This window comes from Macaca mulatta, chromosome 7 (assembly GCF_049350105.2).
Source record: "Macaca mulatta isolate MMU2019108-1 chromosome 7, T2T-MMU8v2.0, whole genome shotgun sequence".
In the NCBI taxonomy this organism is placed as follows: domain Eukaryota; kingdom Metazoa; phylum Chordata; class Mammalia; order Primates; family Cercopithecidae; genus Macaca; species Macaca mulatta.
Genome location: NC_133412.1, coordinates 51,606,733 through 51,633,039, shown reverse-complemented (window position 1 = coordinate 51,633,039; position 26,307 = coordinate 51,606,733). Strand labels below are relative to the sequence as shown.

Genomic DNA, 26,307 nt, shown 5'->3' with positions numbered 1-26,307 from the left:
AGGCTGAGTTGGGAGAATTGCTTAAGCTTGGGAGGTCAAGGCTGCAGTAAGCCATGATGGTGCCTCTACACTCCAGACTGGGTGACAGAGTGAGACCCATCTCAAAACAAACAAACAAAAAAAGGGATCTTGAGATGGGAAGATTATCCTGGATTATTTGGGTGGGCCTTCCTCTTATAAGAGGGAGGAAAGGTCAGAGGAGGATGTAGGAGATGTGACAATGGAAGCAAGGTTGGAGTAACATGAGAAAGCAGCCACTAGCCCAGGAATGCAGGCAGCACCCAGAGGCTAGAAAAGGCGAGGAAACAGATCCTCCCCTAGAGTCTCCAGAAGGAACCAGCCCTGATGACACCATGACTCAAGCCCAGTGAAACTGATTTCAGACTCCCGGCCTACAAAACCATAAGAGAATGAATGTGCATTGTGTTAAGCCACCAAGTTTGTGGTAATTTGTTACAGCAGCCACAGAAACAATACACCCAGGAAGCAGACTCTGTGATGAAGATGTACACACGGGAATTTGCATGAGGAGTGCTCTTGGGGGCATGCCCCTCACCTGTGGGGAGAGAAAAGCAGAGGTGGGCAGTTGCAGGTGATTCCTTGGGCAGCTCCAGGGCGTGGCAGCCTGCAGAGTTACCGAGATTGAGGCAGGAAAGCCTGGCCCGGGGACTCACACAGTCATTGGATGGGGCTTCCCTGTGCAGGGGATGTGGCCTTAAACAGGGCAGCTCCTTTTGACCAAGAGCAGTTCATGGAGAGGGACCCTACTTTGAGCCCTCGGCCACTCTCACCTTGGTCCTGAAGCAGGCCCCGGGGACAAGCTATGCATCCCCCAGAGCTGTGGAAGGTGCATCTCTCTGAATCTTCTTCCTTTGCTCTATGGGCCTGGTACTTTGACAACTTTCTAATATCCCGGACTTCGTCATCTATTGAGGAATTCTGCAATGCATCCACATCTCTCCCTGGGCAGGAAATTGGGGTTTGAGTCCCAGTTTCTATAACTGTCATTAAGTGCTTTACATACACTGCTGTCTTTAATCCTAGGAATAACCGTAGCTATGAGCCCCGTTTTACAGGTGAGCAGACTGATACTTGAAGAACTTCAATGAATGTTCAGAGTCAGAGCCAGGACTCTCCCTAGGCCACCTGATGCCTCTTCACTGCCCTGTGACTTTGCCTCTCATTGTCCACCCTTACTTATTAGCTGGGTCATCTTGAATAGACCACTGAACTTCTTTTGGCCTCAGTTTTGTTTGTTTGTTTGTTGTTGTTGTTGTTTTGTTTTGTTTTTAAAAAAAAACAAGACTCTAGTCTCTGTCCTGCCTCTCTCCTAGGGCTGTTCTCACTTGACTCCAGGAGAGAGGAGATGTATGCAGGCTTTGTGCCTGGGCCCGAGACTCTGCTGCTATGACTCCCTGGACTCATCGAGTTTGCTCTTGCCGTACCTCCCCTCGCCCAGTCCCCCAGTAGCTCTGGGCCCCTGGTCCAGGGGAGAAGGAGAAAGCAGGACAGGTAGGGGGTCTCATTTGAAGGTCTCTTCTCTGGTGCCTTGTGGTTTTCAAGTATGACTCACCCCTTTCATACCATTTCCCCCAGCACTGGGAATTATGCAGGACTGTCGTGCATGGTTACATGGTTCATGTGCCGGACCTCAGCCAAGGGTGTGGTGGGGACTGAAACCCAGCCCGCGCGGGGCACTTTTTGCTTAGCACAAAGACACCATCTGCCAAGAGGCTGTGTCTGCTCAGAGGGGCCTGTCTTGTTTAATTCTCACAAAAGCTTTGCCTGGGTTCTCAGTGGCCCGGAATTATATGTTGGCTTTGCAGGAGCCCAGAGCTGGCAGCTCAGCCCTCAGACCCTGGCATTCAGGGCAGAGAATGGGTGGTGATGGATGTACAGGAGGGAGAAGCAAACCCACACCCAACTCACAGTCACATCCCCAGAAGCCACTGATTCTGCAAATCTCTCTGTAGGAGCTGTCCAGGTTCTCCCGGAGACAGGCAGAGGAGGCGGGGCCCCAGGGCTCGCTGCCCACCTCAAAGCCCTTGGCCCAGTTCCCTGTGCAGACTTCTGGCACACAGGCCCGCATCCCAAGCTGAGCTCCCTGGGGCCAACCACAGAAGGTCCAAGTGCTCTGCGTTCCTGCCTATGTTTTTAATTACCCCATTTACTTCCCCATTCATCTTTCCCTTCCTAGCCCTTTCTGTATAGCCCCCAGACTAATGTGCCTCAAATCCTGATCTCACTGAAATTCCTTCCCTGTCTCAGAGACTTCCATGGCTCCATTCTGTCCAGGCTTGGCATTTAGTGTTCATACACACACCCCTCTCCAAGGGCGATGGCTGTTCCTCTCTCTCAAGAGCCCAGCCCTTGAGAACCTCCTGGGAAGTGGGTGAGCCTTCTCCATGGCCCCTTCTCTTCTCTTCTCTCCCCTGATTCCTCCTGGGCTCCCTGTCATCTCCTGTCACCCAGGCTGGAGGGTAGTGGTGCGATCTTGGCTCACTGCAACCTCCACCTCCTGGGTTCAAGCGATTCTCCTGCCTCAGCCTCCCGACTGGCTGGAATTACAAGCATGCGCCACCACGCCCGGCTAATTTTTGTATTTCTAGTACAGACAGGGTTTCACCATGTTGGCCAGGCTGGTCTTGAACCCCTGACCTCAAGTGATTCATCTGCCTCAGCCTCCCAAAGTGCTGGGATTAGAGACATGAGCCATCGTGCCTGGCCCATATTGAAACAATATATTATGAATATATTTGGCTAAACACATTTTTTTTCACTTTTTTTTTATTGTGGCTATTAAAATTTTAAAATAATTGTGGTTCACTCACATTCTGTTTCCCTTGAACACTGCTGGTCTTGGGAGTAGAAAACCACAGCAGAGGTCCATGGATGGTTTTTCACAGTGAAACAGGTCATGTTTATGAATCAGGTTGAGAAAATGGAGGAGGCCTCTGATTCCAGCCCCACACAACCCTGACCCTGGCGGGGGATGAGTGCTGGCCTAATGTCCTGCCCTGTGGCCAGAGGGCATGGCTTGCACAGCTGCACCCTGTGCCACACGGACCTGGAGAGGCACAGCAGGCCCCCGCTGGTGAAGCAGCAGCTCCCTGGGTAAGCCTGTGCATGGTGAGGGGATGGAGACCGAGAGCCCAGGGAGGAGGCTGAAGGACAGATCCTCTCCAGACTGCCCTCATTACCATTTGGGAAGATGACTCATGTGAGGTCTCTGCTGTCCTTAGGCCATGATGCGGGCCATTAGGACGATGATGACCACTCACAGTAAATCATATGGAACCACACTGAGAATGTGTGTGTGTGTTGAGGGGGCAGGCGGGATTCCCAGCCAGGAAAGGAGGAGTAGAGGCGGAGCGTGGGTCCCACTGCACCTGCTCACGGGGTCCTAGGGCTGCCGGGAAATGCTTCCGGGGGGACCCGAGGCTACCCTGGTCCCAAGCTCCTTCCCCAGCAAATCTGCAGCCAGAGTAGAAGGCATAGGGCCTCTGAGAGCCATAAACAACAACAGAGTCCTCCCTGACCCCCTTTCAGTCCCAAAGCAGCTCTGGGCCAGCCAGCTAGGCTTCCTCCCTCTCGGTAACACCTCTGCCCCAGAGTACAGGGATTGCCCAGGACTCTTGCAACCTGGGCAGGGTGCCTGGTCCCTGGGGCAACCGGGCCTCCCCATGGAGTCCTGGGCTTGTAGAGGAGGAGGAGGAGCGCCCTCTGTAGGCTGCCACACGCAAGTGCAAGCTCCACAGGAAGGAGAAGGTGGCTCGTCTTGGAGGCTGCACCTTATGGCTGTGGGAAGCCACAGATCCTGGAGAGGTCCTCTCTCCTGTGGCTACAGTTTCTTGGGTCACAAAATAATTCTGAGCCTGGCTCCTGTTGTGCCTTTCCAACAGCTACCATTTCTTTGAGTTGAAGTTTCCTGGGCTAAATGCATCATAGACGTAGCCATATTACAACCTGTAAGGCATGTATTGTTATTTCTAATTTCTTGGTGAGAAAACAGAGGCTCAAAGAAGTTAAGTATATTGTCCAGGGTCACACAACCATTACCTGGAGCCCGATTTCAGAGTACAAGGACTAACCAATTCACACTGCAGCCCACTTAGGGTCATTGACAGGAGACAACGCAGTCCTCCATGTCAGCCATGCCCATACCTAAAGAGACAGCTGCTGTCTAGTTGAACGATTGAGGCCATTAATCTGGGCTGCCCTTGTTTGCATAATGATTGCATACATTTGCATCCTATTTGCTCCCAGCTTCTGAATGCTGCACTACCAGTGTTCGGGTACCATTTGCATATTACTGCAGGTAAGGGTCAGACCTTTGAGACTGTGGCTCTTATTAACTCCCTAAATAAATTCTTTTATGTGCTGGCTTAGAATAGAACTTGGAATGCTTAATTCTAGAGTCAGTCAGCTGAAGGGCACTAAGGTGGGAGTGTAGGGAGGTCTATTCGAGAGCTCCTGGAAAGAGGGCAGCCATTGGTGTGGTCCAGGGAGGAGAGTAACAGGAGAGTCGACTGCGGAGACAAGCTCTGCTCCTGGACAGTGCCCTGCACAGTCACTCCTGTCCTCTCTGGGCCATAATCACTCACTGTGAGGACTTCCTTGAACTCCCTCTAAGTGGAAGGAAGGGGTCAAACCAGCTGATCACTAATCCCCCTTCATTAAGCTCCTGTTCTGAACTCAGGTGTTCTCATTCCTGACCGCACTTTAGAACCACCTGGAGGCTTTTGAAAAAGACCAGTGCCCTGGCCCCACCCCCAGATATGCTGTTTTAATTGGTGGGCCCTGGGAATTCGTTATTTTTAAAAAGTTCCCTTGGTGATTCTAATGTGCACCCAGACTAAATGCTATTGCTTGTGACTCCGCCCCCCTACGCTTGCCACCAGCCTCCCTCATTTCTGGTTGCAAATCTCTTCTGCACTACAAGCTCAGCGAGCCCCAGGGTCTGGCAGGACAGTTTGGAGCTAGTGCTTTTGTTTGAGGTCCCAGAAATAAGTCCTTTTCCCTCTTGGGCAGTGTGGCTGATGTCACTTGGCACCAACTGGAAATTCCCTCCTCTCCACCTTGGTCTTGTTCCATCCAAGGGGTCTCTGCCCCGGGGACTGGTCCAGAGAAAGGTCAGCAGGGGCAGGGATAGGAAAGAGAGGCTACTTCTGCACAGTCTTCCTCCACCCTGTCTCCCAGAGCTGCGCGGCTCTCCCCTCACACACTTGGCCCACCCCAGCTGCCCAGGCTTTGCTGCTGCTGCTGCTTCTGTGTGGGAACTGCCAGCCCCATCTTCGGTCCCCACACTCACCCCTGCAGACTGCCTTCCTGCAACCCCAGATCCCCAGCCCACTCCCCATCCTGGAGAAGGAATGCAGAAGGAAGGTTCAGAGCCTTGTTTCAAAACAAGATGCAGTAAACATGGCTGCGTCTGGGCCCTCCCACACTTACTGGGGTCATCAAAAGCATGGACAGGGATGAGGGAAGTAGGGCAGAGCCTCCTGCACACATCACCCCCGTCATCCAGCCCTGGACCATCTCGGCCCATCGGTGGGGCTTCTGTTGCCAAGGGTGGGGTGGCCTGTGAGGTGAGGGCCTGCTCTGCAGAGGACCAGACAGGAGACTCAGTGTGGGCTGCGGGAGGATGGCAGACGCCAAGTGAGGCTGTGGGCAGGGAAAGAGGTGAAAACGGAAGCTGCCCAAGAGCCAATGCCGCGGCATAATGGTGGGGCCCTGGGGTTCACCCATTAGCATTCAGATCCTGACTTTGCCAATCACTAGCTGTGTAACCCAGTGCCTCAGGTTCCTCGCTGGTAATGAGAGGGCAATAACTGCACCTGTTTCTGAATTTGAATTCAGTCATGAGGGTGAAATCAGAATCAGAATTCTGATTCTGTTAGATAAAGCATGTAAGTGCTTAGCACAAGGCGTGGAACATATTAATTACCCAATTAGTACAGCTTCTGTATAATTGTGAGGGCAGGGGTCACGTGACCTTGTTTGTGACCTCCTGAAGCTCCAGCCCACTGACTGTCCTTTGGAGTTGGGTCCTGAGCAGTGGAGGCCCTTCCTGGTAGCTCTGTTCTTCCTCCTCACTGACCAAAAGTCTGGTGGCTTCAGGCCAGGACTGGGTTCTACTGGCAAGCCTGAGGGTGGGTGCAGAAGCCCACCTTCTTTCTTCCTCTCTCAGGGGGGAAACACAGACCCTGGGGTCCGGAGAACTTGGAGTTTTATCCATGATGCGTCTGTGCAGTTGTTAGTGGGTAGAGAACTATTATCCTAGCTTCAGGAACAAAGAGTGGCCTTGGGGTCATTCAATGTAGCCAGAGAAGAAGGAATAAATGAATGAATTCTCCAGGGAAGAGGCTTAGAAGAAGAGTGAAAGAAAGAGAGGTGAGAGTGAGAGCATGGAAGGAATGCAGCCAATCCAATCCAAGCTTTCATATCTGGCTCAGGACTAAGTTTTGGAAAGCTTGGATAGGGCCTGGCTGCTTCCATTTTCTTTATCTCTATGCTCATGGCCACGGTGAGTCATTTAAAGATATTATGTCTAGGCCTTACTCATTGGAAGTGGGCTGGGCACTAGTTTTTTCAGAATGAATTAGTCACTGCTTTAGTCTCCACCATAATTGCCCTCATCACCACTGCCATCATCAATATCAGAGCCCTTCCCACTGCAATCCCCTTCAGTCCCTTCCTTGAATCTCACATCTTTTCCTCTGGCGCTACTTAACGAATACCATTAGAGACAGTCAGTTTTTGTTGGCAGAATGAAAGTCAGCACTATTGTCACCACCACCAGTGATGGCATCATTACCACTGACAGATTCTATATCACCTCTGCCACTGATGTCACCATCACTAGCACCTCCACCATCATAAATGACATCACACCTCTGCCACCAACACCACCATATAATTAGCTTCACCACCATCACTGACGTCTCCGACATCACCATCACCATCACCACCATCATCTCTGACATTACTCTACTGTGTTATTGTCACGGAATCCTTGAGGTGTTACTTTTCCAGCTGGAAACCTCTCTGGACAGTGACACCTTTGCCTGGTTTTGCTTGGGCCTACTGGGCTTGTTTGCCCACTCGGCCTGGCAGGCTGCATTAGGCTTGCACTATTGGCCTGGCGCCCACACCTGCCAAGGGAGAGCCAGACATGGAGTGTTGAGGGGTGTGCAAACGAGTGAATGTGGGGTCTGGCCACTGCATACAGCCAGGCATGCCAGCTGTGGTGGGAGGGGCAGCTCCAGATGCTGGCATGGGCGCTGGCTCCCTGCAAGGTGGTGGCTGGACCAGGAGTACCACAAGCAGCATCCATGGCTGGCACAAGGGAATGCAGTCGTGCGTGGAAGCTTGGGGACACCAAGAACCACAGAGCCTCAAAGAGGGTGTCACAGCCCTGGCTCAGGGAGCTCCTAGGTCTGGGCTCCCCAAAGGGCTATAGCTCTTTTCTCCTTCTCTCTTCTCTCCTTCCTGTCACCTGCAACATGGCAAGGAAGGAGTGGGTTTCAGCCCTGTTTGTGTTATAGCTCTTTCAACCCTGCCATTCAGTGGATCTCAAGTTCTTGTCCCACATCCAGGAAGAATGAGGCATGTGGACAGGTGGAGGGTGAGCAAGGCAAAGAGTTGCTTTACTGAGCAACAGAACAGCTCAGAAGAGACCCTCAGTGAGTAGCTCCTCTCCACAGGCAGGTCATCTGGTAGTCTGCCTGAGCTGGCTGAGTCTGGGGGTTTTTATGGGCTTCAGAGGGGAGGAAGTATATGCTGATTGGTCCATGGGTGGCCACGGGCAGGCCCAGAAAAAGCCCCATAGGTTGTCACTGCAGTCCACGGAACTGGCAGCCTGGCCCACAGGCCTCAGACCGTCCCTGGCCTGAAGGTGGGGTTTCACCAGGATCTGCCCCCTTCCCACCCAGGGTCTGCCTGCCTCCTGCTGTCATTAACCTGCCATCCATGGTGCCCAGGCTGTTCATGATGAGGGGTGCCTGCAGGCCCATGCTGAGCCATCCTTAGCACCCCCTCAGTCTCTCAGCCTCTCTTCCATGCTTGTTGGTGCCCAAAGTCCAGAGGGGGCCAAGAAGGCATGGGGCTGGCGTGTCAGTGCTGCCCAGGTGTGCACACACCTGGCCAGGTTGTGATAGCACCTGGGCTCAGCCACAACTTTGCTCCGAAATCAGAGTGGGCACCAGGAGTGGAGAGAGGCCAGGCAGTGGGAGCAGGCAGTTCCGAGTCTGTTGGGGCATGGGGGTTTCCAGGGCCCCCAAGAGTGCAGAGATGCCTGGGTCCACAGCCGTGGCAGGGTGGCTGCAGCTGTGCCTGGGAAGGTGGGGCTCCCACCCCTCCAACTAGGAAGGGGGCGGGGCTCCTACCTGTTTCCGGCCCCCACTGGCTCCATGGAGCATGCAGCCCTCACTGCGCCTCCCCCACTGCAGCTGGCATCATGGCAGTGGCTGCTCCAGATGGGCCGCCACTGCCATCATTAGAGCAGTCCAAATGGTCTAAGACAGTACTCAATAAATGCATGCTGAAACAAACTAGACTATCATAACACAAACTTAGGCTCTAGGATTTCAATGCTTCCTATGGTTCTGTCTCTGGAATGGACCCTACTAGAGAAAAACAACACTGGGCTGTATAAATTATAAACTAAGTGAGTTCACTAAGTGAGCCAGAGAAGGGGGAATAAATGAATGAATTATACAGCCCAGTATTATTTTTTAGGACCTGCATAGCAGCATGGTGGGAAGATCCTAATCTACAGTCCACCGGGCTGGGAGTGCTGCAGATGAGTTGAGAGAAGCTCCACTCTTCCAAGATTGTTACTTTCATCACTATCACCTGGAATTTATCTGAATCCGGATCAATTAGGTGTCAAGATTGAATCCACCTCGTCCTTAAGACCTAACAGGTTTTCAAATACGTGCTCTAGTAGACAAGAGGCTCCTTGCAGATAGCACAGGAAATGATGTGAGGTTCAAGGAGGGGGGCTTGAGAGGGGTTGTGCGGGGAGAGGGATCTGGGATCTGCACCCAAACTTCATCCACTGGGCTTCTGGGAAGGACCATGTAATAATAGCGCTCCAGTGATTTTAAAAACAGGTTTGGCAGCAAGTGGTCTAGAAGGTGAGTTCTTAAATTTTTGTTTTAAAATAGATGTTTGGCATTGCGTGTAGGTCCCAACAAAAAAATAATCGGCCATCTAAAGTCACCAGTCTAAAAGAAGCATTAGAAAACCTTCATTTGATGTTTCTATTGATTCTTCTCTTCCCAAGGCCAAAGCTAGCTCAGCAAGATGTCTTTTACTCTGGTTCTCTGCCTCTCTGGCAAAATGCAAACACAGCTTCATCCTTGGAGAACTGTCTTTCATGCAGGAACCCTTATTTAAATAAACTGCCTTAGGAACATAAAAGCAAAGGAGAAGTGTAGTATATGAATTTACCCATGTGCCTCCCTGCCCAGCAAACACGAGCTCTTTAGCCATGCAGAGAAGATGTTGCTGGGGGGACAGTCCCTCATTCTTCAGCATTCCTCCCTGACCTTCCAGCAAAGATACAGCCGCTAACAGACTCAGAGCCGGTCCTGGATGGGAGACTGTCGCCTGAGGGGAAGGAGACCAAGCACTCACTGGGGACATAATGGCTTTGGAGTGATGGTCACTAAGAGTGCCAGGATGGGAGCAGAGGGAGGGGCAGTTGGCTAAAGAGTGAGAGGGATGGTCATGCCTTACCTCTAAGGACCAGTTCACAGCAAAAACAAGGGACCCTCCGACCCGTGTATAATGTCAGCCCTCCTGAAAACTTACAGTCACTGGGCAGGGCAGTGTGTATGTGTGTGCGTTTATGTGTGTGTGTGTGTGTGTGTGTGTGTTGCTGAGCAGCTCTGGGGGCACACAGCAAGCTCCAACCCTCCTGCAATTTCAGCCTCTCTGGCCCATCTACATGTTTTCCCTCAGAGGGGCCAGCCAGAGCATGGGGCAGGCTGGGCAGGGGCTCAGGGCTGTGGCATAGCCCAGGGGAGCAGGTGTGATGCAGCTTTTCCTCACGGAGCAACTGACTGCCTGGCCAAGGACATTCTCAAAAAAGATTGATCAAGGCTGGAAAATAAAATGTAGCTTGAGGACACATTTACAGGCTGATAGATGAAGGCACAATTATGGGGGAGCCTTTGAAACCAGGAAGGGAATTGCCTGCTCGTCAGATATTTCTCCCTTCCAGGCCAGCCCCTTCCACAGACTAGCAGGGAATCTCTGGAAAAAATGACTTAATTGTGCGACTGATATGGGGGGACTCAGGGGAGCAGTGGGGGTGGGGTCAGAGTCCCAGGACCAGCCTTCCTCTCAGGACCTGAGTCCAGATGAATTAATCTTTATTAAATGTGCTCAATTTTGTCTTCCACGGGGGTCTGGAAATCTTTCAGAGTTGGTTCTACTCTAACCATTTGTTTCCAGATGTGGATCCACTGCAGCCTTGGAAAACCCTCCACTGAGGAGGAGCCACTGACCCAGTCTCTTCCAGTAAGCACCCTCCCTAGCCTCAGAACGTGTCTCTTAGCCAGCTAGCCTCTCTTCCTATCCTACGACCCTGTCTCAACCCTCACGTGCATCCCAGCCCCTAAGGTCAAAGAAGACATAACGCCCACCACAAACCATTATTCCAGAGGACTGTTTATATTGCAGCTGTTTCATCTACTCCCTCACTCCAGTGCCCCTGACCTTCATCCTGCCCATCGAGGGCATCGGTCCACTGTGGGCTTTGGTGTCCTCAGAGGAAGAAATCCTTTAATGTCTGAGGAACCTAGGGAGGAGGCAGGTGGGAGGTGCACAGACATTGGTCTGTCACTTTCATTCTTCAGTTCTTCTAAGCAGTGACATTCTCCTGAGGCCCTAGGTACCCAGACCCACTGGGATGGACACGGAATGCGGGGGGGATGAAGGCCATGCTGTCAAGTAGCACAGCCTGCTCAGGGAGGAAGGAGCTACATGTGCAAACAGAAAGAAGACCATGAGGAGCAACATGCGTGGGTTGGTGGTAGAGAACGCGGCACAGTCTGTGTCTCTGAAGTTGAATGTGCCTGCCATGGGCTGTGTTTGGGAGATCAGGGTAGGCTCCTTGGATGAGGAGGAGGAGGAGGAGGAGGAGGAGGAGGAGGAGGAGGAGGAGGACAAATCACTGGGGTAACTTACATCCTTCTGGATGAGCTCAGCATAAACCACACAGGCAGCGGAGATCAGCTCATCAGCATCAAGGTCAATGAGCTTGTTGCAGGCCTGCGTGGGAGCGTGGGAGCTGTTGTGGATGGGGCTGGGGCAAATGTCTCCCTGCACTCTTGGGCACAGGCAGCTGCCTGCAGCACCCAGGGAAGAAGGATGCTGCTCACAGCAGTTGCTGGGGACCACCTGACCTCTCCCCAGCCTGCTTGGCTCAATGCCTAAAATTTGATGTTTGGGGGCAATGGTAAATGTTAGCTTTCATGTTAGGCTCTAGGGAGTCCTGGAGTTCCACCAAGTGTCTTAGGGTCTTCGAAGGATGACTTGGTTTATATTTGGGGTGCCACCTAAGATTTGTTTCTTCCAACAAAGACTTCAGTAGCTTTTTTAAAATGATGGAAAACTCTAGGTCCTTCTGCTTCAGGAATATCCCAGGGCCACGGGGTTGACTGTGAGATGGTAGAGCTTAATGGTTAGGGAGTGTTCAAGGCCTCCGTTTCCTCATATGTTAACTACGAGTGATGACGATGGTTATAGCCTCTCTGTGTCAGGCTTGTGGTGAGGCTTAAATGAGCTAGTCTATTAAAAGCCCTTGGCACAGTAATCCGTACCTTAGCTCTCATTGCCCTTCCTGCCTGGGGGGAAAAGGTGGCACTGGTGCCCAGCACCCCATGAGCCCCGGTCTTGCAGCTGGGGTGGGGTGTCAGGGCCTCCAGGAGCTGGGCTGGTGGCTTGCCCGAGGGTGCTCTCACCAGGAGGATGTCGTCCCCGCCCATGCTTTCCTGCAGCACCTGCTCCCGCACCATCTGTAGCATGCTGTAGGCCACCAGCACCTGGAAGTTCCTGCAGGGTTTCCCCGTCAGCAGAACCTGTGGGTCAGGGTGTCTCAGTCTGGGCCCTGTAGCCTGAGACTGCAGATGCCCTGAGGATGGTGAGGTACCCACCAACCACGTGCCCGGGGTCAGCCATTCCTGGGTCTTGCTGCTGACTTGCTCATTCATTCCTTCCTTCATTCACTCACTCATCCATTCACTCAGGCATGTGCTCACAGGTACCCCTGACTCTAGGCATTGTGCTGTCTCCTGGGGGATTCAGAGATTGAGGCTTCAGGGAATTCATTAGATAGAGGAAGGGGAGGGAGGCAATGAGGGGTGGGAGACACTAGGAAACTGTCGAATTTGAGTGAGGTTTTGGCAAGCAAGGATTGATGGGAATTAAATGACACAAGGGTGTCACCAAAGGCCTGGGTGTAGTCATGGACTTGGGCATGGAGACCAGCCAGCCAAGAGGGAGGGACAGGCAGGTGGAAATAGATCTGTGGGACCCTACATGTCAGGTGGATGGTTGGGCTGGACTCTGCAGGCAGCAGCGGCCATGGGAGGGCAGTGATGGGTGGGCGTGGCATTCCTCAGGGGGTTCATCTGCTGATGGCTCTGGGTATTGTGGTCACAGGACTATAGGTGTCCTTGAGGACTCACCTTCTGTGAGAGAGTTCCACAGGAGCAGCACTCTAGGGAAGGGGAAGGCCAGGGCTGGGGGGACAGCTGGGGACGTGGAAGCGTGGGGAGGCCACCTGGGCAGGGAAGCAGGGAAGTGAAGCTGCAGGCCCAGGCTCCCACCGCACAGGCCAGAGGGCCCTCCTGTGTTGACTGCCCACAGAAGTCACAGCCAGTGAGGCCTTTGTGTTAAATGAACATATGGACAAAGTGATGCTCCAGCTTCCTCCAGCAAGATGGGAGCAGGGTTGCTGACCCAACAAAACCCCAAGATACTGAACTCCATCCAAGCCAGAAGGAAAGGGAGACGCAAGGAAGACTTGCAGCTTCCACTCTGCCCGAGGGTTGGAGCCCAGCCTGATGATCCCCAGTTGGGCACCTCACCTCCCAGAGCCTCCAGACGTCATCGAAGGACTTGAAGGCACGCTGGAAGCAGAAGCAGAACCAGGGGAAGAGGGACTGCACAGCTCCCGCACCCTTCCCTTCTGTGGGGAGAGAAGCCGAGGCTGTAGTCAGGGAAAACACACATGATGCAGCAAACACATGCAGATGAGGCCAAACTATGGAGCCTGCAAAACACTTGGGAAATACAAAAAGCTTGCTACCCTTTTACCAGCTGCCCTGGGAGATGGTTTAGAGTCAACTTGCAACTGCCCAGACTCCAACCCCATCCAGATAACCCTCTTCCCAGGGCCTGGAGAGGCAATCAAATGACTTTGCTGCTCTCCAGCCCCCCATGATTAGGGACGACAGTTGGGTCCCAGCCCCTCTCCCATGCCTACCCTGGGGGGTGGGTGAGGTGGCAGGAGGTGGGAGCCACTCACTTAGGTGCTCAGCAAACATGGGGTCCAGGAAGGTGATCAGGGTGCTGAGCATGTCTAGGTTCTTGCTCACGCCAATGTTGATGACACAGCTGTGTTCCTGCACACGACGGTGGGAGACAGACCGAGTCCTCCTCGGCCTCAGGGCACTGTAAGAGTCAACTCTGCTTCCCCCAGCTTCACTTCTGGAGGCTCTGTGTGTCTATCTGTGCGCTGGGCCCCCATGTCTCTACAAGTCTCTGTGTGTGTGACATATCTGTGTGACTGTGATCTGTATGCAAGTTTGTCTGTATATGTTGTGCACCTCTGGGTGGCTGTGTAGAGTGTGTGTGTGTGTGTGTGTGTGTGTGTAGTAGAGATTCTCAACTGCAGTTCACAGTCTAGTGAGCCCAGTTGCCCAGTTCTTCCCTCACACAATAGTGTTGGGGCAGAGCCGACTGGGACAAGGGAAAGGCAGCACGCACATTTGCAGGGATGGTGGGGTGGAGGGAGGCATGAGGGAGGGTTCTGGGCAGCCTCTCACAGATCACGAGGAAAGGCTTTCCAGGGAGGTGTTCCAGGGAGCTGCACCTTCAAAACCCCTCAACTTGGACTGTGAGGGAGTTCCTGGGAACTACTGAGTCTCCTGGTGTGCCTGGAATTCAGGTTATGTGAAGGGAACAGCCCTGAATAACTGGCTAAGGTTATTGGATTTTATTCTGGAGGCCACGGGGAGCCATTGAGGAAGGAGAGGTGAGGAGGGAGGAGAGCCGTGCTTGGGGAAGAAAATGCCAGGAGAGGGCGCCATCCCTCGGCCTGGCGGATTCATGCTCTTTCAAGGTTTGTTGAGAGGTGGACCCAGAGCTTTGCTCCATTCCCCTTCTCCACTTCAATGCCTCCCCACCACCACTACTTTGAACCACTGAGTTTAGCATCACCCTCCCAGGCTCCTCTGAGACCCAGAAGACTGGAGGGAATGGTTGGGGTTGGAGGGAATGGCTGGGGCTGCCAATGCCTGCCCAGCCTCAAGAAGTTGTTTGGGGAGTAGTAGGGGGTGGAGAGGGGCGTCCCTGAGCTCAGGCCTTGCCCTCACCGTTTTCTGCAGGAAGAACTGGAAAAGCCAGAAGGTTTCGTGGTCGTGCTCCACCATCAGCTGGAAGAGCATCACCATCTCATGGAAGCCCTGCTGGTACTCTGTGGCAAAGAGGGGGTTGGGGAGGAGGGGCTGGGTGGGAGGGCCTGGACCCTTGGCTTAGGCTGGGCCAGGTCCCAGGAGGACATTGACAAGGGGAGGCTGAGGCTCACCTGCCTGCGTGTTGCAGACGTAACTCAGGAGCAGGATCTTCTCTAGCCTCTTCTTGTCGATGAGGACGTTGCCCAGGGGGTCTTTGTCGTAGAGTTTCTGAATGTCACGTGCTAGGTTGGAAGCAAGGGGCAAGTGGGTGGCACCAGATCACATCCAGCAGGGCTATGGGTGAGTTTCTTCCCCTACTCTAATGGGCAGGCCCTAGGACATCCTGGAGGGAGAGGGAGCTGTGAAAGGTACATCAGCCCCTGCCAGGCTCAGTTCTTCACCACACCCTGAGCTGTCTGTGTTTCTTCCCACCTCCAACCCTTTGATGAGGCCATACCCTCGGCCAGGAATGTCCTCCCCCACCCTTCCTCTCTGTCCAGTTCAAATCCAACCTCATTCAAAGCCAAAGAAAGGAGAGAGGAAGACCAGGCAGCAGGAATGTCATGCACCCAGGGAAACATGGTATGGGGCATCTAGGGCCACACAGGAGAGACTGGTGGGGTAGATTAACCAAGGTTCAGCTGGCAAAACTCCAGGCACAAGTCAAAGCAACTCCCAGGATCCTGAAGCCATCCCTCCCTGGAAGTGACTGAGAAGGGGGCAGAGTCGGCTTCAAGCCCTGCCTCTGCCCAGCCCTCTCCACCCCACTTTGCTCACCAATGTTATTGCGAGTCTCTATGAAGTTCCGGTGCAGGTTTTCCAGAAGGGGCTGAATCTTCTCATACATTTGGCATAAGGCCTTGTAGTTCTTCCTGTGAGAACAGAACTGAGGCTGAACAAGGTGGCTTCCCCCTTCTGATAAGTGGAGAATGAGCAGCTGCAGCTACCTGCGATGCTCTCCCTCATCTCAACCTGTGCCACCCTAACTGTCCTCCAACATGCACCTGGAGTGCAGAATGGAGACGGTTTAACCTCCTGGGCTCTGTACTCCAAGCGCTGCACCTGAATCCTGGCTCTACACCTTAATAACTGGGTGTCTGCCACTGGGGGCAAGCCTTGGGGGCATCGTTTTCCATCTCTAAGCCTCAGTTTCCCCATCTGTAGAATGGGCATAATACTGGCACCTGTGCCTAAGAATTGGAAGTGCTGAGTGAGGCGGTGTTTTGTCCTCATTATTAGAATATGATTAGTTGGTATCGCTGGCTGCATGGTGGCCTCCAAAAAAACATATCCATGTCCTGACCCCTAGGACCTGTGAATGTAACCATATGGGGAAAAGAGTCTTTGTAGATGTGATTAAGCTGAGAATTTCCAGATGAGATCCTTAACTTAAGACTTTCCAGGTGGACCCCAAATCCAATGACATGTGTTCTTATAACACACAGAGAGGAGAAGTCCTCACGACCACGGGGACAGGGAATGCAGTGAGGCACACCAGCCGAGGAACACTGGGAGCCACCAGAAGCTGGGAGGTAAGGAAGGGTTCTACCCTAGAGCCTTTGGAAGGAGCCAACACCTTGATTTTGGGCTTCCAGCTCCAGAACTGTGAGAGGACAGGTTTCTGTTGTCGGAAGTCACCCAGCATGTGGTACTTGCTAAGGCAGCCTCAGGAAACCAACACAGGTGGGCTCTTGTCAGAGCTCCCGAGCCTCTCTGAGCTCCCCAGCCCGGCCCTCACACCCCCGTCCCACCCTCGGTCACTCTGGCTGGCCCCGGCGTGTGAATCTTTTCCACATCCTGTCTGGACGCTCCCTTGGGGCTGGGCCTAGCTCCTGCTTCAGGCTCCCAGACCCGTGAGTCCACCTCAGGCTACACCGTGATGCAGCCACAATCCAAAGGAGTCCGTTCCTCTGATGGGAAGATATTCAGCAGTGGAGTCAGTCTGACTCAGCCAGTGTGTACGGAGACCTCCCATGGACAGGCAAGGTCAGGAGAGGGCCCAAGACAAAGGCAAACTGGCGGCAGCCTCTGCCCTTATTTGCATTCAACCTGGGAGGGAAGACACAGGCTCCAGTCTCACTACTGTGGCACCAAGTGCCCAGGGTCGTGGAAGTGCAAGTCAAGGGCCTCTGGTTTGAGGGAGGGAGGATTCCTGTCAAAATCATAAAAGCTACTCATTCCTCCCCTGTGCAAGGTGCCTTACCTGTATTATCTGATTCAGCCCCCACAACCACTCTGTGAAATAAACTGTAACCCGAATTTTATGAAGGAGGAGGCTGAGACTTCAGCACTGAAGTTCTTGGGCAAGTTCACCCAGCGTGTAAATCAGAGTGCTGAAATTTGAACCCAGTTTCCAAATCCAAGACGGTCCAAGTTCAAAGCTAGTGCGTTGTCTACTGAACCAAAGTGCCTCATCCCTGGCTCCATTGGGAGATCTGGGAGGGCTGCTTGGAGGAGGTGCACTGTGGGATATGGGCCTTGAAGGAAGGGTGGGCTTTTGATAGGCGAATGATAGAAATCTATTGTGGAGGAAGGAGAAAGGGTGAACCAAGGACAGAGAGGAGTGCAAATGTGGTCCGTGCTGGGGCAGGGGTGGGGCAGGGGTGGGCAAATGAGGAGTCAGTGAGGCTGTCAGTGTGGTTGGAATGTCAGGCTCTGGGATAGTGGGCGATGTGGAGCTACGATCAGGAAGTTTTTGGAAGAGATGTGCTATTTGAAACATTACCAATTATACCACTGGGAGTGTTTCATCTAAGGACACAGGCAGCCCATACTGGGTTTTGTACCTTCCCCCTGGGCACTGGGAGGAAACACTGGACACAGGCGGGGAGTGAGGAGACTAGACCCAGGAGGCAGCTCAGCCACAGGGGGCAGGGAGGAGGTGGAGTTGGGGTGGCACCCAGGGAAGTGGGTGGCAGACTGTGTTCAAAGGCTGCTTCAGAGGGAGAATGCATAGACCCTAGGGAAGGATGGGACTTGGGGGCCCAGGGGTGGGAGGAGTGGCTGGGACCAAGCCCATGCCTGGCAGTTGGTAGGCTGGTAAATGGAGCTCAGGGAGAGAAGGCACTGGCATGAACTGGCCGCACCTCCTGTGGGCTGTGCCTGGGTCAGGAGGCGTGGGGTTCCTCTCGGAATGAGAAGTTGCATGGGGGCAGAAGACAGTCTGCAGCCTGGGGAGGCAGCACTTGCCACCTGCAGGCCCCCTCCCGTCCCAACAGGGTCTGGAGTGTTCTACCTCCTCATGCTGTCCACCGTGAGCCGCTCATCCTGGGAACTCTGCCATGAGAAGTAGCCCGTGAGGAACTTCCAGGCTTCAGTCCTCACGAAGGGGTGCAGACCCTGGGGTGGGGGTGGGAGGTAGGGGTCATGGGCTCTTCGATGCCTACCGAAAGGGCCTTATCCAACGCCACACCTGCCCCCTGCCCGTCCATGCTCCCAGTTCCAGGGCAAGGCCAAGGGTAGCTTGGGGACCCACCCTTTCCAGGATGTTAACACAAATGAAGTCCCGTGACTTGGCCAAGTGGCCGTTCTCATCAAAGAAGCTGTCCCATTCTGTCTTGTCAATGGGTGGTTTTCTCTTCACCTGGCAAAAGCAGCAACCAGTTCCACCTTATGTTAGGAGCCTTCAGCTTTTAAGTGTGATTTTAAATAATACGTTCTGGACTTTGCAATATGAATCAAAGCGCACAGCCTGACTTACTTCTGGAAATCTATCTTGAGGACATTACTGAAAATATACAGAAAAAATCCTGTATGCACAATATAACTTTCATTGCACATTACTTACCAACATGAAAAATGCAAGCACTCTAAATGTTCTGCAATAAGGGGGTAGTTAAGTAAACTGTGGTTTATGTGCTCAATGGAATATTTTGAGGCATATAAATGTTGTTTACAAGGAATGAATAATAATCTGAAAAAATACAAATGTTAACAGAAAAAAGCAGAATACAGAATTGTGTATCTAGCATTTTCTCTATGTGCTATACTCTGTAGTACAACTATGGCACTCATAGTAATACCTCTCTATGTATTGTGTCTGTTATATATTATAATAACACCCCGCATAAACTCTAATATATAATGCATTGACTACTATAAAGTTGTTAGAAAAAGACTGAAAAAATACAAAAAAAGTCCCCCCCACAACTAAAAACAGCAGTGATTATCTTTGAGTGATAGGAAATAAGTACTTTTTATCCATTTTCTTGTTTTTTTTTTTTTCCTTTTTTTTTTCTTTTTTTTTTTTTGAGACAGTCTCACTCTGTTGCCAGGCTGGAGTGCAGCGGTATGGTCTGGGGTCACTGCAACCTCCGCCTCCCAGGTTCAAGCGATTCTCCTGCCTCAGCTTCCTGAGTAGCTGGGATTACAGGCACACGCCACCACACCCAACTAATTTTTGTATTTTTAGTAGAAAGGGTGTTTCACCATGTTGGCCAGGATGGTCTTGATCTCTTGGCCTCAGGTAATCCACCTAACTCAGCCTCCCGAAGTGCTGGGATTACAGGCATTAGCCACCGCACCTGGCCTTTCTTGTATTTTAAAAATTTTCTATAATAATGTATACTGCTTTGATCATAGGAAAATATAAAATAAGCATTAATTAGACACAGTTATGAGCTCCACTTTACCTTTCCTGGAAATGTAAAATGGTTCATTATGAGGGATGATTTCTGCTTTTGATAAGGGAGTGTGTGTGTATGTGTGTGTGTGTTGTATATATCTGTGTGCTATGTGTATGTGGACGTGTGTGTGTGTGTATGTGCTGGAGAGAGGTGAGTGCACTGTATGCAAAGTAATTCAAAATGCTTATAAAACAATAACTAGGGTCAGGTGCAGTGGCTCATGCATATAATCCCAGCACTTTGGGAGGCCAAGGCAGGTGGATCACTTGAGGTCAGTTCAAGACCAGCCTGGGCAACATGGTGAAACCCTGTCTCTACTAAAAATACAAAAACTAGCCAGGCATGGTGGTGCATGCCTGTAATCCTAGCTCCTCGGGAGGCTGAGGCAGGAGAATTAAGTGAACCCGATAGGCAGAGGTTACAGTGAGCTGAGATCATACCACTGCACTCCAGACTGGGCAACAGAGCACATAATAATAATAATGTCTCTAATAATAATAACAATAACAACAACAACGACAACAAAACAACTAGGAGTGAGGGTTCCTGTTGGAATAAGAGAAGATTCCTTTCTTCCTGGGGTATTCCCTTCTACTGGAGAGAAGACTATCTTGAAATGCCACATCGCAGACATAAAGATGTGCTGATGGACAAAGCCGAGGAGACAGGTAAATATACACACTCCCAACTTCCCATTAGTATATATCTGAATATGTGACTCAAAATTAAATTTGCATACAAATCACTTAAGTATCTTCTGCAGGTTCAGGTTCTGATTCAGAGGGTTTGGGGTGGGCCCCAAGATGATGTATTTCTAACAAGCTCCTGAGTAACAGGTGATGCTGCTGGTCCACAAACCACATGAGTAGTAAAGTATTAGAAGGTAAAACAGGCCGGGCATGGTGGCTCACGCCTGTAATCCCAGCACTTTGGAAGGCCCAAGCGGGCAGATCACTTGAGGTCAGGAGTTCGAGACTAGTCTGGCCAACATGATAAAACTCCGTATCTACTAAAAAAAAATACAAAAATTAGCCAGGTGTGGTGATGGGGTGCCTGTAATCCCAGCTACTCAGGAGGCTGAAGCAGAAGAATCACTTGAACCTGGGAGGCGGAGGTTGCAGGGAGCCAAGATCGTGGCACTATACTCCAGCCTGGGTGACAGAGCAAGGCTCCTTCTCAAATAAATAAATACAGAAATAAATGAAGGCAAAGCAGCCTTGTTAACTAAAAATAAGAGCCCACAGGCCCCAAATCGGGATAATTTCCACTAACTGTATGTTTGATGGAAATGGATTGAGAAACACATTCTTTAATAACTCGTGCATGCCCTGTCATCTGGACCCAAATAGGACATATGGGCCAAGAAGTTACAAATCTCGGTGTGGGCCTAACCCTGGGAAGCAGGGTCTGCCCTGATGTGTTCCGCACCTGCATAGACACTGCCACTCATCAGAGCGAGCTTTCTGCCCCTCTGACTGTCATCATGTTCTCCCAACCTACACTCATTCAGAAACTGCAACACTCAGCATGCAATGTGGCAGGAAGCAGAAGGGAACAGGCAAAGCTGGGCTGTGTCCCGGGATCCTTAACTATAAAAGGAAATGCTTTAACTTTAGAAATGCATTTCCATAAGGATTTTAGTCAATTTGTCCATTTCTATAATAAAGGCAGCTGTGATTCTGGTGGAGACTGCATTGAATCTGTAAGCCAGTTTGGGAGAACTGATGACACTATTGAGTCCTCTGACCCATGAACACAGTATATTTCTCCGTTTATGTAGGTCTTTTAAAATTTCTCTCGGCAGTGTCTTGTAGTTTTCAGTGTCTACGTCATTCATATATTTTGTCAAATTTATCCGTAAGTATTTTATATTTCACATGCTACTATAAAAAGCATCATTTTAAAATTAAAATTTCTAATAGAAATACAATGTACTTTTATATATCGATCTTGTATTCCTGCAACCTAGTAAAACTCACTTATTAGTCCTAGTGGTTTTCTTGTGGATTCCATGGGATTTATGACATAGACCAGGGGTCAGCAAATTGTGATCCATGGGTCAAATGTGGCCTCCAATCTGTTTTTCTAAATAAAGTTTGATTAGGCCACAGCCACACCCACTCATTCATTTTCGTCTGTGGCTGCATTCATGCTATGATGGCAGAGTTGAGTAGCTGCAACAGAGATTGCATGGACACAACGCCAAAAATTCTATTGTGACCGTTGCAGAAAAAATTTGTCAACTCTGACATAGATGAGCATGTTCATCTGTGAATAAAGGCAGTTTAACTTCTTCCTTTCAAGTATGGATGCCTTTTATTTATGTTTTCTTGTTTTACCGCACTGGCTAGAACTCAAGTGCAACGTTGAATAAAAGTGATGAGAGAAGACATTCTTGCTTTGTTCCTAATCTTAGAGGAGCGGCATTCAGGGTTTCACAATTCAGTATAATGTGAACTCTAGGCTTCCTACAGATGCCTTTTATCAGGTTGAAGACAGTCCCTTCCCGTTCTAGCATACTGAGAGTTTTAAATTAGGAATGGATGTTGGATTTTGTCAAATAGTGTTCTGTATCTATTGAAATGGTCATATGGCTTTTCGTTTTTGAGTTTGTTAGGATGGTAAATTACACTGAATAATTTTGAATGGTAAATAAGCCTTGCATTCCTGGGATGAGCCCCACTTGGTGATGATGTGCTATGCTTTTTATACATTGTTGGATTCTATTTGCTAAAATTTTATTTAGAATTTTTGCATCCATGTTCACAAGAATCATTTGCCTGTGAGTTTCTTTTCTTGTAATATCTCTAATTTTGGTATCAGGGTAATGTTGGCCTCACAGAATGAGTAGGGATGTGTTTTTTTTTTTTTTTTTTTTTAGTTTTCTGGAAGTGTTTTTATAGAATTGGTATCATTTCTTTTTAAAATATTTGGTAGAACCAGCGAAGTCATCTGGGCTAAACTTTTCTTTGTGGGAAAGTTTTTAACTACAGATTTCATTTCTTTATTAGATATTAGGATGGAGTCAAAAGAAATTGCTTTATTTTTGACTTTAAACATTAGGAATTTAAAGGAACAGGACATCTTCCTTCTAACTCACTTTAAAAAATAAAAGCAAGCAATACAGGAAACAATAAGGAATTAATAAAAGCATAAAGCATAAAAATGATAGAAATCCAAATAAATTAATTATGAAAACAAATGCATTACATTCTCTTATTAGCTGTAAACATTAAAAAGCAACTGATGATGTGCCAGACACTGTTCTAAGCACTTTATATATATCAACCCATTTAATCTTCACAAGTATCTATGAGGTGGTATAGTTCTTGAACTGTTTTACAGATCAGGGAACTGAAGCCATAGGAGGGTTAATTAGCATATCTGAGACCACACAGAAAGTATCAGAGCTGAAGTTTGAACCCAAAGCTGTTTGATGCAAGAGTCAGAGGCCTAACCCTAATGCCATGCTGGGGGTGGGAGGGGCAGTGGGAAGGAATTAAAAGGCAAGGATTTTCCACTCAAATAAAAAATATGTATCTTACGTAAGCTGTGAACAAAAGAAATACCTTAAAATCAAATGTCCTACAATGATTAAAAAATAAACGACGAACAAAGGTATGAAAAAATGTCAAACACAATGGAGAGGTAATATTGAAATTAAAGTAATATGCACAGCACACCATAACAAAACATACAGCATCAACACAACAAGGCAGAAATAGTTAGAAACATCACAAGAAGACATCTGTTGAGTATTCAGAGACTTTGCATCTCTAAACCTCTACCTGCAACAATTGGCCATCTGCCTACTTTGCCATGGTTGAATTTGTTTATAAAACGTCACTGCTTCTTCCTTCTAGGAAACTTCATTCACCCACCAGTTCCCTGTATCTCTCCAAACCTCAGCAAACTATAGGCCACCCAAAAGACTATCTAAGACACTTGCTATTAAGCCAAGGACCAGAACAAGAAGGCTGTTGACCCGTAGAAGGCCAAGGGGGAAATGTCACTTAGAAGCCCCCTGTCTACATGCACACTACCTACCTGCCTATGCTAGAAATCAGAGAAATGTGTATCTAGGCTCCTTTAACGTGATGGAGATTGTCAGCACAGTGGCTTGTCAAATCAACCTTCATCTTCCCATGTTCCTCTGTTCATTGCTCAACCAACCTATTAACACACTTTCCCATACACTGGATATAATGAGCTGGTAATCCAGGAGGGGAAGTATGCAGTTTGCGAGGGGCTGGCTACCTCCAGCTCTGCAATGGTGCCTTTCCTAGTCTCCTGGGAAGCATAGTGCTAGATAGAGCAGCTGTGGAAATCTCTCACCTTCAGGGTGTGTCTAGGCAGGTTAAAGCTCTACATCAGCAAATCTGAGGAAGCCTTGGCCATTCTTCCCCTGGGGAAGGGGATCAGAAGTGGAAGCCCTAAGTGGCTCAGCCCCTCTAAAAGTTTCCTGCGCTAGAGGCCTTGGCTTCAGGCATAAATCTCCTCTCGCCACTGCATCATTGGGTTAGGGCTTTTCTCCCTTATTTTCAGTAAAATAAGAAAGCCTTTGGAGGACAAGAAAAACTTTTTATGAGGATTTTGATGCCAAGTTTCTCTGAATACTCATAGCCACAGAGCCTCCAATAAAGCCCAGGGAAGGTCATTGACTTTGCTTAAGGTTCCTTCCCTCCCTCCCTCCCTCCCTCCCTCCCTCCCTCCCTCCCTCTCTCCCTCCCTTCCTTCCTTCCTTCCTTCCTTCCTTCCTTCCTTCCTTCCTTCCTTCCTTCCTTCCTTCCTTCTTCCTTCTTTCTTCTTTCTTCTTTCTTCTTCTTTTTTTTTTTTGATGGCGTCTCGCTCCGTCACCCAGGCTGGAGTGTAGTGGCACAATCTCAGCTCACCGCAACCCCCACCTCCTTGGTTCAAGAGATTCTCCTGCCTCAGTCTCTTAAGTAACTGGGATTACAGGGCTCACTACCATGCTTGGCTAATTTTTTGTATTTTTTAGTAGAGATAGGGTTTCGCCATATTGGCCAGGCTGATCTTGAACTCATGACCTCAGGTGATCCACCCGTTTTGGCCTCCCAAAGTGCTGGGATTACAGGGGTGAGCCACTGCGCCCAGACAAGGTTCTCTTTTCTACTCCAGTTCACCTGAGGACAAGATACACTCCCAACCATAACAGGGGGTCCCCACTTCAGCAGTTATTACCACACCAGGTGTGGAGGGTGTACCATCAGTACAGCACAGTGATGAAGAAAATGGTTTTCAACAGTGGTTCACAAAGCTAATTGTGCATCAGAGTCCCCTGGAGGGATGAGTTACGAAAAACACAGATCTCTGGGCTTCGTCTCAAGTTTCTTGTTCAGAAGATCTGGGGCCCAAGAGTCTGCATTCTTACAAGTTCCCAGTTGGTGCTAATGCTGCAGGTTTGGGTGCTACACGTTGAGAATATTGATTTTTGCACCCCACCTGTCTGGGTCTAAATACAAGTTAAGCCACTTACAAGCTGTGTGACTGTGGGCAAGTGACAAAGTCTCGGTGGCTCCATTTTCTCATTTATAAAAAGAAGACAACAGCATTATTCACCTCATAGAGTTGTGATGAGAATGAATGACTATAAAGAAAGCATTTAGAACAGTCATCGTATATAATAAATGCTATGTGACAGTTTATTTTATTAGCCTTCTCTAAGCTCAGAGAAATGAGAAAGATGTAAAGAAAATTTAAAGCAAGGCCTGGTGATAATTTGCAATAAAGCAATAACATTTAAAATTCAGGGACGGGGTGTCCATTTTGCATTTTTATGTATCACTCTCTTAATCACTATGATTAATGAGACCTGAGATTGGCTAAAGTTATTGTAATTAGTTATGATTTTGAAAAAATACTGTGTGGAAAATTTTTATGACTGAAGCCGACTTCTAACAAATAGCTGTATCTTGTAAACTGGGTTTAGAACTAGCTACTAACAAAAGCGTTACTGCCACCTGGTGGCCGTATACCAAAATTGTTGGCAAAAAGCGCTGATGAAAATCTATCAGCATCTTCAGGGACGTGCTTGCAAACCTACACAACTCAATAAAGTTAGAATAGCACATTTGGGGAGAAGGTTTTGCTGGCTTGGAAAGAAGGTGAAAGGGTGCTTGGATATCTCAGTCCTGTTCTTGGGCTGATGGTAAGAGTAAGGTACAACCGCCCTTGCTCCACCTTCTATGTTAGCTCAGGGTTCTAGCTTTTCCCACCCAGCAGGGGAAAATGGTCCCAGTGTCAACCAGAGGCTGGGGAGGGAGGCACTCAGAACTGACGAAGAACACGCACCAGGATGAAGGAGGCTGACTGTCTGGCAGAGAGGCTGTTTTCAGGAGAGAGGGTGGTCATGGCCTCTGCTGTCTTCCAAACAGCCTCTGATCAGAACTCACTTGGAGCCCTAGTGATGCTTAATCAGCAGAGGAATGTGATCTTCCTTTTCGGAGATGGGTTGCATTCCCAGGAGGAACTGGCTGCTCCTGACCTCCCACACTGGAACAGGGCCGGCCAGTGGTGTGTCACAAGGCCCCCGGAACCCTCATCACAATGACCTGGAAGATAGGAGCACCCACCTTTAGAGATGAGACACAAGCAGGAGAGGAGGGATTAAAGCTGCTAGTTAGGAAAAAAAAAAAAAAAAAAAAAAGCAAAACTGCAGTACACACAGTGGAGGTTGGATTCAGAGGACATGGGGATCAGTGTGGGCTATGCTGGTTAAGGAGGGCTTCCAGGGAGAGGTGGGTCATGAATCCTTGCTCTCTATCTCAGACTCTTCCTCTGGACTCTCTTAGCTGGACTCCCTCCCTATTCCATCAGACCAGTGCCCAAAGTTGGAGAATAGCTAGAAACCAGGCTTCAGATGTCTTGGGTACCAGTTACAGATTCAGAATCAGTATGTTAGGGCTGGGGCCTGAGGGGCTGGGGAATGTTTTTGATATGCCTCCTGGGGTGACTCAGCTTCAGCACTG

The 26,307-nt window shown here is 49.8% G+C and overlaps 1 protein-coding gene across 2 annotated transcripts; it reads right to left on the bottom strand.

Moving 5' to 3' along the window:
• Positions 1-10,664: 10,664 nt before the first annotated feature.
• On the bottom strand, positions 10,665-25,856 carry TBC1D21 (TBC1 domain family member 21). Of its 2 annotated transcripts, XM_001094550.4 has the most exons (11): positions 25,631-25,856; positions 18,169-18,276; positions 17,929-18,032; positions 15,471-15,565; positions 14,825-14,935; positions 14,613-14,713; positions 13,544-13,640; positions 13,104-13,204; positions 11,976-12,092; positions 11,200-11,283; positions 10,665-10,810 (listed from the first exon to the last, which is right to left on the bottom strand). In XM_001094550.4, exons 1-11 carry the CDS (start codon positions 25,688-25,690, stop codon positions 10,778-10,780), a joined length of 1,011 nt encoding a protein of 336 aa, XP_001094550.1. In that variant the 5' UTR covers positions 25,691-25,856; the 3' UTR covers positions 10,665-10,777. The 2 variants fall into 2 exon arrangements, with proteins under 2 accessions (XP_001094550.1, XP_077795966.1); XM_077939840.1 differs by lacking the exon at positions 18,169-18,276.
• Between the last annotated feature and the right edge of the window lie 451 nt (positions 25,857-26,307).

What these genes read in the sequence shown, in the direction of transcription:
- TBC1D21 (XM_001094550.4), bottom strand. Translation starts at nt 25,690, where the DNA reads ATGACCACCCTCTCTCCTGAAAACAGCCTCTCTGCCAGACAGTCAGCC. An exon ending in CGTCTGCAACACGCAGGCAG is followed by an intron (nt 14,714 to 14,824) that starts GTGAGCCTCAGC and finishes TCTTTGCCACAG; the next exon opens with AGTACCAGCAGGGCTTCCAT. An exon ending in AGTTCTTCCTGCAGAAAACG is followed by an intron (nt 13,641 to 14,612) that starts GTGAGGGCAAGG and finishes CGTCGTGTGCAG; the next exon opens with GAACACAGCTGTGTCATCAA.